At 47.3% G+C, this 12,473-nt stretch overlaps 1 protein-coding gene across 1 annotated transcript in view; it reads left to right on the top strand.

Moving 5' to 3' along the window:
- Positions 1-12,473, top strand: part of ankfn1b (ankyrin repeat and fibronectin type III domain containing 1b) — a gene marked incomplete at both ends in the record, with an annotated part of 96,828 nt that overhangs the window by 67,244 nt on the left and 17,111 nt on the right. The window contains 6 exons of the mRNA XM_084456021.1: positions 2,486-2,585; positions 2,908-3,040; positions 3,415-3,534; positions 4,394-4,609; positions 7,525-7,691; positions 7,793-7,943. Of these exons, the coding sequence (XP_084312147.1) occupies positions 2,486-2,585; positions 2,908-3,040; positions 3,415-3,534; positions 4,394-4,609; positions 7,525-7,691; positions 7,793-7,943 (887 nt within the window). The remainder of the gene's footprint in view (positions 1-2,485; positions 2,586-2,907; positions 3,041-3,414; positions 3,535-4,393; positions 4,610-7,524; positions 7,692-7,792; positions 7,944-12,473) is intronic.

Genomic DNA, 12,473 nt, shown 5'->3' with positions numbered 1-12,473 from the left:
CAGTTCTCCATTTGGGCCATTTTCATCCAGTCTACCCTGTAGTAGGACATCTGGGCCTACAGAAATTGATGACATAGACCTACTTGAATGGCGTAGGCCTACTGTAATTGAGTGCCACTACTGTTTATTCTCTCTCAGACTAAAATGTCTGTCTTATAAAGACAACTATTTTTGAATCATGTATTCTCTTGAGTCCATACAAACAGAAAAAAGGATTAAAATTGAATCATCCATAACACTGAAAACATTTTGGAGAGATTTGGTATTTTGTCCATATTGCCCAGCCCTAACGGAGCCGTGGCCCAGCAGGCAGTATATAGCCAGCTCAGCCCCCAGACCGGGGTCTGGACCCCAAACACACTCCTTTAAGAGCCGGCTCCATAAATGTCAGCGCTGGTTCACGTTGATGGCTTCACACCAGCTGTAAATCTAGTTTCACAATAGCCAGTCAGTCAGGATTGTCCTACCTGCTCGGCCTCCACTCACACACTCCTGGCGCTTATTTGGACTGGGCGGGGGGACTGGGTAGTATAGAGGTGGCGTATGATATACAATATAATAGTCAGCATTCACTGAACCCCCCCGCCCGCCCGCAACCCAACCCAGCTCGGCCCGCGTTTTCCGGCCGTCGCCGCCGACTACGCGCGAGTTCACGCACGGTAGTTGGGGTCGTCTGTCCCGGGGTCATGTTTGTTGTTCCTTTAGCGTCGGAGCCTGGCCGGTCACTGCGGAGGGGTATAAATTAACACTGACTGCTGCTGCAGCCCCCCACAGCTCCTCTGACTGGGCCCCCAGAACCCCCTGTCTGCTCACCCCCCCCCCCCCCTCCCACACACACATACACACCCCTAGACCCCGACCTGGGCGAGCCCCCCCCCTCTCCTTCTCCCTGCTTCTCCAAACACTATTAATTAAACTGTGAAAGGGGCCTTGACTAACACAGCCACCCCAGCGGATGGCTATACCTGTCTGTCTTACTCAGTGTCAGGTGGGGGGGTTGGCTGACGGGGGTGGGGGGGGGGCTACGGAGGGCTGGGGGGGGCTGGTTTTCTTGTTATTCCACCTCAGCTCGTCTCATGAAAAGAAAATTAGTTCATTTCTGCCCTGAATAACCCTAAGCCTGAATAGGGGATTTATTGACTTAAGTGGCCTGAGCCAGAGTGGGGTTGTCCTGGGGGCTTCTGTGGAGGGGGAGGGAGCGGGGGGTTCATGGTTTCTAATGAATTGCAAAGCACATTATCTCACTTACTACGGCCCCCCCCCCCCCCTGCTCACCCCCCTACCAACCCTAACCCCCACAGACCCATTAAAAATAAACATGTCCCCTCAGAGAAAACTGACCTCACTGTCAGTGAGAGGCAAGGGGTTAACACACACACACAAACACACACACTCACAGTCACACACACACGCACACACACACACACACACACACACTCATAGACTGCTTCACTTGGCCTCCTCTTAGCAAGCTCTATATGTCAGGAGAACACACCATGCTCTGACACTTCTAGTGCAGGTACACACACACACACAGGTCTACCCCCCCTCCGTGGCGACCGGTTCCCTATGGCCCTGTAGTCTGCAGAGTGCATGAACGTCAGGCGTCTGGTCTCTGCTGGAAGACAGAAAGTGACTGAAAACATTCCAACGCCACTCTGTTGTGAGGGGTGTCAACCCTGTTGTCGTTAGTTCAACAGCTCGCCATAGCACCGGATGTTCCCCCGACATGACGACGCTTTGACGGCATCCAGCTATTAGAGCCAAGTGCAGTCAGGAGAGATTAACCGGAGACAAATTGCCGTCACTAGTCGGTGGCTGTAGCCGTGTTCTGTTCTAGCTAGTCGGTGGCTGTAGCCATGTTCTGTTCTAGCTAGTCGGTGGCTGTAGCTGTGTTGTAGCTAGTCTGTGGTTGTAGCAGTGTTCTAGCTAGTCGGTGGTTGTAGCTGTGTTCTAGCTAGTCGGTGGTTGTAGCTGTGTTCTGTTCTAGCTAGTCTGTGGTTGTAGCTGTGTTCTAGCTAGTCTGTGCTTGTAGCTGTGTGCTGTTCTAGCTAGTCGGTGGTTGTAGCTGTGCTAGCTAGTCGGTGGTTGTAGCTGTGTGCTAGCTAGTCGGTGGTTGTAGCTGTGTTCTAGCTAGTCGGTGGTTGTAGCTGTGTTCTAGCTAGTCGGTGGTTGTAGCTGTGTTCTAGCTAGTCTGTGCTTGTAGCTGTGTGCTGTTCTAGCTAGTCAGTGGTTGTAGCTGTGTTCTGTTCTGTCAGCGGTGAATTGGTACCAGGTGATGTGGTACCAGTTGAAGTGGTACCAGGTGAAGCGGTAATAGGTGAAGCGGTACCAGGTGAAATGGTACCAGGTAAAGTAGTACCAGGTGAAGTGGTACCAGGTGAAGCGGTACCAGGTGAAGCGGTACCAGGTGAAGCAGTACCAGGTGAAGCGGTACCAGGTGAAGTGGTACCAGGTTAACCCAGAGTCTTGTCTGTCTCTCCAGAGCCATTCAAAGCCCCGCCGCACGTCAGGAAGCACTCCGTCTCAAAGAGCCTACGCCATCTCTTCCAGCCCAACAACAAATTTGTCAAAAACTTGAAAAGGTAAAACCAGCTTTTTAACCCTTCTCTGAACATTCGACACATATCCCGTCCGAAACACGTGTACCTCAGTACCTGGAGCCCTGTGTGTGGCCCTCTCAATACATTCAATATAGCTTAGTGCATCTCTACTACCTGTATAGTGTGCTTCCAGGAGCCGTTGTGTGTGTGTATGTGTGACTGTGTCTTGTCTGGGAATGTGTGTGGTGGTGTGTGTGTGACTGGTCTGTGTGTGTGTGTGTGTGTGTGTGTGTGTGTGTGTGTGTGTGTGTGTGTGTGTGTGTGTGTGTGTGTGTGTGTGTGTGTGTGTGGTGTGTGTTCACAGGGGCCTGTACGTCACCACCATCTTCTACAGAGAGGACAGTGTGCTGGTGACTCCTGAGGAGCAGGTCCCTGTGGTGGAGGTGGATGACTGCAACCCCAGCTCCCTCATGCAGGACTTCCTCTGGTTCACCAAGGTAGACAATGCTCTGGACAGCACCAGTCAGCACTCACCCAGGCCCTAACCCTAACCTTAACCCTCACCCAGGCCCTAACCCTAACACTCACCCAGGCCCAGCTGGAAGCCAGTCAGGTTTATGATTGATAATTGTGTTTGTGTGTGCGTGTGTGTTTGTGTGTGTGTGTCTGTGTGTATGTGTGTGTGTGTGTGTGTGTGTATGTCTGTGTATGTGTGTGTGTGTGTGTGTGTGTGTGTGTGTGTGCGTGTATGTGTATGTGTGTGTGTGCGTCTGTGTGTGCATATGTGTCTGTGTATGTGTGCGTGTGTGCGTGCATGTGTGTGTATGTGTGTGTGCGCTTGTGCGTATGTGTGTGTGTGTGTGTGTGTTAGCTGTCCTACCTGTGGGAGGAGATCTCCTGGCTGCAGCAGTGTCTTGGCTCCTCCCAGTCCTCCTGCTCCTGCGTCCTGCAGACACGCCTCAAGATGCTGCAGGCCGTCGCCCACCTACAGGTACGCACACACTCGGGAGGCGAACAATGCATCGGAAATCGATTCATTGACCGTTAAGGATTTGTTCGAGCGCGTGAAATTTACTCGATCTACTATCAAACAACGTGGTAGCGAAGCAGCCATCTCAGGAGAAATGCAGAGAAATCAACAGCGGCATATTTTGAAAAATATGCCGCTGTTGATTTCTCTGCGGGCCGAGCAAAGCATTGTGGGACCACTTTGCAAAGAAAGGACAAGAAGCCACTTGCAAGTATCATGATGCCGTGTACACGTACAACACAACGACAACCGCATTGCTCACTTGAAGAACGTTCACTCGGATAAGTTGTCTCTCCTCCTCGTCTCACCTGCAGCAAACCCACCATCGGCTCAGTGTTTGCGAGAAGGAGCTGTGATGCGCAGCACGCAGAAAAAAATAACCCAGTCCGTCCGTAATAAAGCGTTGATTAAGAAAAAAATAGATTTTGGTTTGGAAATGTTGGTATTTTAATTACAATTAATCGATTGATTGATCGTTAACATTACCAATGAACGATTCAGGGACGTGCCTACAACACACACACACACACACAGACACACACATGCAGACACACACACACACAGATACACACACACCTACACATACTGTACACACACACACCTACACATACACACACGCACACACACCAACACTACGCATAGCTTCTGAAACATCTACAGCAATAACACATAAATACACATTGTAAATGAGAAAGACGAATTTCCATCCTTTGATAAATACATTTACATTCTATTCTTATGACCTATAATGGTTAATGATTTGGACAATGAAGTGGAACTCTCCAATAACTGAAGGTGTGCATTGGGGTCTCTCCTGCAGGGCATGCTGGGAACCCAAGACCTGGGGCAGGTGTATTTTGAGCCGATCAAAGACAAGCACGGCAACGCCCTCCTGGTGTTACTAAGGGACATGAACGTGTGTCCCACCCTGGACGGTGTGCGATGGACCCAGCTGTGTAAGCTCCAGCTCCAACGCAAGTCCATCTCCTCGCCCGAGGATCCCACCGCGCTGGACATGCTGCTCATCACCCTCCACGTGAGTTAGCTTAGCTTTAGCATGCTAGCATTAGCCCATGGATGTATTAATAGAACTGGATACAGCCACTCCATTCACTGACCGCTATCAACAATGAAGCCCTATTGAACCGCGCCATCTTGGCAAATTTGTAGTCATTTGACCATTTCCGGTGACTTTTGTACTTGCGCAGTTGTGCTTTTCTGGCCTTCCGGTGACTTTTGTACTTGCGCAGTTGTACTTCTGTCCTACGCGCGTCCACGGTCAACGTTGGCACCGCTTCTAGCTTTCGAATGGCCGACTGGTGTAAGATGGATAGCCTAACGTTAGAGAGATAAATGTTTATGGTTTCAGTCTATGGTTATGTTAATAAAGCTAACAATGATGTTGTAACATGCATGCAGCACTGCCGATCTGAACGATTGATTCATTATTACCATGGATCGGTATTGGGATTGATCAAGGGCGAATGTGAAATAGCAGCCACGAACTCAGCGGGTTATCCGAGATGCGGTAGCAGCGGCCAAAGCTCCTGCTGGCGGGGAGTGAAGCTCTTCAACTCGCCTGTCACTGGCTCCCTGGAGGAATTCAGCCTGGCTGCAATAACGTTATCGCGAACGGAATGAATACCATCTACTAGCAAACAAAACATGTTCAGTTATATTTAACCTGTTAAAACTAAGATGCCTGGATGAAAAAATAATTTCTCCAATGGATATATTTTACAAAAACAGGTTAATATGCAAGCCGGTTTTCATTGCTAAATCAAAGCGGGGAGAGCCGGGAACGTGCGTGGACGCGCGTCGGACAGAAAAGCACAACTGCGCAAGTACAAAAGTCACCGGAAATAGCCAAATGACTACAAATCTAGCCAAGATGGCGCGGTTCAATAGGCCTTCACTTTAGATTTCAAATCCTGGGGGCTTGCATTAGCCACACAGTCCTGGGCATTAGGGCATTCACAACTACTGTGAAGGGTTAGGGTCATCGACTACTCCCCCAAAATAGTCAGGTTTACCACTTTGGTTTTTTCACTCAATAATAATGGTCAATAAACAAATGTTTAAAAAAAAATGTATACAATAATAATAGAATAAATAAAAAATAAAAAAACGATTAAACAACAAAGATGAACTACCCACAACTGTTGTATATATTGGGACATATACAACAACATATATTGTAGAAACATACAACATATATTGAAGAAAACGACTAGTCGACCAGCAATGCACAGGGTGGTTTGATAGTTGATTATTTGACTATTCGACTAGTCTGTGAAACTCCTACTGGGCATACTGCTCACCACTCTCCATAAGAGTTAGCTTAACTTTAGCATGCTAGCATTAGCTGCACAGTAGTCTATTGGACATGCTGCCCATAGCTTAGCTTAGCATACAAGCGTTAGCCACACAGTACTGTGTTGGACATGCTGCTTATCATCCTCCACGTGAGCTATCTTAGCATGCTACTGTAGCATTAGCCACACAGTACTAGGCATGCTCCTCATCACCCTCCATGTGGGTTATCTTAACGTAGCATACTAGCATTAGCCACACAGTACTGTACTGGACATGTTCCTCACGCTCCATTTGAGTTAGCTTAGCTTTAGCATGCTAGCATTAGCCACACAGTTCAGTACTGGACTGGCAGCTCATCACCTTCCATGGAAGTTAGCTTAGCTTTGCATGCTAGCATTAGCCAGACAGTCCTGGACATGCAGCTCTAGCACTTTGCTAGAGAGCCCTAGCATGACATGCACATCTACAACAGTGTTACATAAGGATTGTTAGGGGGGACATAATAATACTGTAGGCCAAGGCCAGCTTTTGACTTGTGAAAGTATTGTTCTGTAACTCAAATGTAGCTCAGTTGGTAGCGTGTGTCGTTCAATGATCGAAGGGTCAGTGGTTTGAATCCCAGCTCCGACTGTCCACATGTCGGAGTGTCCTTGAGCAAGACACCTAACCCCAAATTGCTCCCAATGGGCAGGTTAGCACCTTGCATGGCAGCTACCGCCATTGGTGTGTGTGTGTGTGAATGGGTGAATGAGAGGCCATTGTAAAGCGTTTTGAGTGCCGCTAAGGTGGAAAAGTGCTATATAAGTGCAGTCCATTTACCATTCATTTATCATTCTTTCATTGTGGTTTTCAATCCTCACACACATCATCATCTTTTGTGTGGTTTGTGGTTGTGGGAACCAGCTTCCCCAAATGCCACTTCCATGCGAGTACTCTACCCACCTAGCCCAGTCGAGTCAAATGCCAGACATCCGGTCTCCTGGGGCCCAGATACTCTAACAACCGCTGAAATCATCTTACTTCAACATCCCTCCGACGCCATTCACCCATGGCAATCAAGAGGATTCTACTGTCTTTCAGGCTCATCCCCGTCCTTGTGTAGCCACAGACGCTAATCTAGCTATTGTCAGTGCATCGCTAACAGAGTTTAAGCTCCTGCTTTTGTTCTGTAGATAATCAGAGTCCATTTGTGTTTTTTGTGGAGCAGGGGGAACTGGAGCCATTGTTGATATTGTTTTGCCTGTGCTGCATGATGGTTTGGGTCCCTCAGTCCAAAACAATGGTCGGAGCCTCAGTATGAACCGCCATTTTAATTCCATTGAAATATTTCTGTTGCACAACATCAAATCATGTTCAGTGGCCAAAAAGGAACAAAGTATATGGTAAGAACATAATAAATGCACTACATGGTCAATTTGTGGTAATAACTTTGACTCCAGAAACACCACAGACTGCAGCAATCCAACCCTCAAAAGGAACAACAACTTCAAAATAGAATAAGAATCCAGCCGAGCGATGTCAATGGAAGGGCATTATTGTCAACAACAGCTTGAATCGAGCTGCTCATGTCAGAGCTAACCCTAACCCTAACCACTCACGTCATGTTCGCTCATGTTTGCACTCGGGCGGTTCCAGGAGAAACTGGCGTACCACAGACGGAGCAGAAAGCTGCTGTCCCCCGGCCTGTACCTGGGCTACCTGAAGCTCTGCAGCTCCGTGGATCAGATCCGGGCCCTGGTGCCCCAGAAGCTGCCCAACGTGCTGTGCCACGCCAAGATCCGAGACAACTGCAACGTGTCCAGGTCAGGGGGAGCCGTCGCCACCTCAGCTGGTTAGCTCCCGTGGAAGATGGGGGGGGAGTTGTTCATGTTTTTTTGTGTTTGTTCACGTGGTGTCGTCTTAGGGAGGAGTGGCAGTGGCTGCAGGCCCTCAGCTCTCTAGAGGAGTCTCTGGAAATGGACCAGGACGTCCAGAGCGCTCCACACCTCCTCCTACAGGACCTCCGCAGCGCTGCCAAGGACCTGATGGCCCACATCAACATCCCGGTCAGCCAGGTGAGAGCTCTGCTTGATTGCTTCAAATGAAGAATAAATGTGTTCCTAATGATGTTCACACCCCTACTGAATAATTACAATCACAACTAGGGCTGCGAGCAGCAGTGAGCGGGCCCTCGCACCCCACGCGTGTCGGGGTGCTGCGCCGTTAAAGGCTGTGCTATTTCGGTGTGCAGTATTGAGAGAAACTTCCTGTCACCAGTAGGTGGCGCTCTAGGCGTGACTCAATACCGAAGCATAGATATGTTCAGGACGGTACCTTGATGAAGCGTGAGAAATGTTGAGTAAATCAGATAACGTATGTAGGAGTTATGAGGACTTCCTGTTTCACCAGTAGGTGGCGCTGTAAGTGTGACTCAATACCGACACATAGATGGGTTCAGAAGGCCACCTTCATGAGGCGTCAGCAATTTGGTACAAATTGGATGATGTATGCAGGAGTTATGAGGACTTCCTGTTTCACCAATAGGTGGCGCTATTCGTATGACGCAATACTGACACATAGATGTGTTCAGGACAGAACCGTCATGAAGCGTGAGCTATATCGGACAAATTGGATAATGTATGGAGGAGTTATGAGGACTTCCTGTTTCACCAATAGGTGGCGCTATAAGTATGACGCAATACTGAAACATAGATGTGTTCAGGACAGAACCGTCATGAAGCGTGAGATATATCGGACAAATTGGATAATGTATGGAGGAGTTATGAGGACTTCCTGTTTCACCAATAGGTGGCGCTATACGTATGACGCAATACTGACACATAGATGTGTTCAGGACAGAACCGTCATGAAGCGTGAGATATATCGGACAAATTGGATAATGTATGGAGGAGTTATGAGGACTTCCTGTTTCACCAATAGGTGGCGCTATAAGTATGACGCAATACTGACACATAGATGTGTTCAGGACAGAACCGTCATGAAGCGTGAGATATATCGGACAAATTGGATAATGTATGGAGGAGTTATGAGGACTTCGTGTTTTATGGCGAAATGTCAAACTTTGGCAGGGCGCCACGGCAAGGGTGTTTGGTGAAAACTCAATTTTTTTGATAACTTTTGATCACAAAGGTCTTAAGATGAAGCTGACCCGATATGAAGTTGATCGGATGAAATCTGTAGGAGGAGTTCGTCGAAGTACGAGGCATGGAAATGGTCAAAACAAGGACAAAATGGCACATTAAGAGCAAAATGGCGGACTTCCTGTTGCATGTTGGGTATAGCTCCAAGAGACATTTAAGTGTGGCTCGATGAAATACATATGCCCACCGAATTTCGTTAGCCTACATCAAACTGAAAGGTGGGGCTCGCCATTTTAAACTTTCCAGGGGGCGCTCTTGAGCCGTTTTGCCACGCCCATTTCCGTCACCCATGAATTATCAAATTTTTCACCGGGACTGACGTATCTGCAAAGTTTCATCCGTTTTCATCGATGTTCAGGCCGCCTAAAAGGCATTTGTTTGGAGTAAAGGAGAAGGAGAAGAATAACTAGTGCTGCGAGCAGCAGTGAGCGGGCCCTCGCACCCCACGCGTGTCGGGGTGCTGCGCCGTTAAAGGCTGTGCTATTTCGGTGTGCAGTACTGAGAGAAACTTCCTGTCACCAGTAGGTGGCGCTCTAGGCGTGAATCAATACCGAAGCATAGATGTGTTCAGGACGGTACCTTGATGAAGCGTGAGAAATGTTGAGTTAATCGGATAACGTATGTAGGAGTTATGAGGACTTCCTGTTTCACCAGTAGGTGGCGCTGTAAGTGTGACTCAATACCGACACATAGATGGGTTCAGAAGACCACCTTCATGAAGCGTCAGCAATTTGTTGCAAGTCGGATGATGTATGCAGGAGTTATGAGGACTTCCTGTTTCACCAATAGGTGGCGCTATACGTATGACGCAATACTGACACATAGATGTGTTCAGGACAGAACCGTCATGAAGCGTGAGCTATATCGGACAAATTGGATAATGTATGTAGGAGTTATGAGGACTTCCTGTTTCACCAATAGGTGGCGCTATAAGTATGACGCAATACTGAAACATAGATGTGTTCAGGACAGAACGGTCATGAAGCGTGAGATATATCGGACAAATTGGATAATGTATGGAGGAGTAATGAGGACTTCCTGTTTCACCAATAGGTGGCGCTATAAGTATGACGCAATACTGACACATAGATGTGTTCAGGACAGAACCGTCATGAAGCGTGAGATATATCGGACAAATTGGATAATGTATGGAGGAGTTATGAGGACTTCCTGTTTCACCAATAGGTGGCGCTATAAGTATGACGCAATACTGACACATAGATGTGTTCAGGACAGAACCGTCATGAAGCGTGAGATATATCGGACAAATTGGATAATGTATGGAGGAGTTATGAGGACTTCCTGTTTCACCAATAGGTGGCGCTATAAGTATGACGCAATACTGACACATAGATGTGTTCAGGACAGAACCGTCATGAAGCGTGAGATATATCGGACGAATTGGATAATGTATGGAGGAGTTATGAGGACTTCCTGTTTCACCAATAGGTGGCGCTATAAGTATGACGCAATACTGACACATAGATGTGTTCAGGACAGAACCGTCATGAAGCGTGAGATATATCGGACAAATTGGATAATGTATGGAGGAGTTATGAGGACTTCCTGTTTCACCAATAGGTGGCGCTATAAGTATGACGCAACACTGACACATAGATGTGTTCAGGACAGAACCGTCATGAAGCGTGAGACATATCGGACAAATCGGATAATGTATGGAGGAGTTATGAGTACTTCCTGTTTCACCAGTAGGTGGCGCTGTAAGTGTGACTCAATACCGACGCATAGATGTGTTCAGAATGCGACTTTCATGAATCGTCAGCAAATTGGCGCAAATCGGATAAAGTATGTAGGAGTTATGAGGACTTCCTGTTTCACCAAAAGGTGGCGCTATAAGTATGACGCAATACTGACACAAAGATGTGTTCAGGACAGAACCGTCATGAAGCGTGAGATATATCGGACAAATCGGATAATGTATGTAGGAGTTATGAGGACTTCCTGTTTCACCAATAGGTGGCGCTATAAGTATGATGCAATACTGACACAAAGATGTGTTCAGGACAGAACCGTCATGAAGCGTGAGATATATCGGACAAATTGGATAATGTATGTAGGAGTTATGAGGACTTCCTGTTTCACCAATAGGTGGCGCTATAAGTATGACGCAATACTGACACATAGATGTGTTCAGGACAGAACCGTCATGAAGCGTGAGATATATCAGACAAATTGGATAATGTATGGAGGGGTTATGAGTACTTCCTGTTTCACCAGTAGGTGGCGCTGTAAGTGTGACTCAATACCGACGCATAGATGTGTTCAGAAGGTGACCTTCATGAAGCGTCAGCAATTTGGTGCAAATCGGATAATGTATGTAGGAGTTATGAGGACTTCCTGCTTGACCTGTAGGCGGCGCTATAAGTATGACTCACTGCTGACGCACAGATGTGTTCAGGATGCGACCTTCATCAAGCTTGAGCAATTTGGAGTAAATCGGATAACGTATGTAGGAGTTATGAGTACTTCCTGTTTCACCAGTAGGTGGCGCTGTAAGTGTGACTCAATACCGAAGCATAGATGTGTTCAGAATGCGACCTTCATGAAGCATCAGCAATTTGGTGCAAATCGGATAATGTATGTAGGAGTTATGAGGACGTACTGTTTCACCAATAGGTGGCGCTATAAGTATGACGCAATACTGACACATAGATGTGTTCAGGACAGAACTGTCATGAAGCGTGAGACATATCGGACAAATCGGATAATGTATGGAGGAGTTATGAGGACGTACTGTTTCACCAATAGGTGGCGCTATAAGTATGACGCAATACTGACACATAGATGTGTTCAGGACAGAACTGTCATGAAGCGTTAGATATATCGGACAAATTGGATAATGTATGGAGGAGTTATGAGGACGTACTGTTTCACCAATAGGTGACGCTATAAGTATGACGCAATACTGACATATAGATGTGTTCAGGACAGAACTGTCATGAAGCGTGAGACATATCGGACAAATCGGATAATGTATGGAGGAGTTATGAGGACGTACTGTTTCACCAATAGGTGGCGCTATAAGTATGACGCAATACTGACACATAGATGTGTTCAGGACAGAACCGTCATGAAGCGTGAGATATATCGGACAAATCCGATAATGTATGGAGGAGTTATGAGGACATCGTGTTTTATGGCGAAATGTCAAACTTTGGCGGGGCGCCACGGCAAGGGTGTTTGGTGAAAACTCAATTTTTTTGATAACTTTTGATCACAAAGGTCTTAAGATGAAGCTGACCCGATATGAAGTTGATCGGATGAAATCTGTAGGAGGAGTTCGTCGAAGTACGAGGCATGGAAATGGTCAAAACAAGGACAAAATGGCACATTAAGAGCAAAATGGCGGACTTCCTGTTGCATGTTGGGTATAGCTCCAAGAGACATTTAAGTGTGGCTCGATGAAATACATATGCCCTCCGA

Source organism: Borostomias antarcticus, assembly GCF_949987555.1.
Source record: "Borostomias antarcticus genome assembly, chromosome: 22".
Classification (NCBI taxonomy): Eukaryota; Metazoa; Chordata; class Actinopteri; order Stomiiformes; family Stomiidae; genus Borostomias; species Borostomias antarcticus.
Note: the sequence above shows the minus strand (reverse complement) of the source record. Positions and strands in the feature narration are given on the sequence as shown.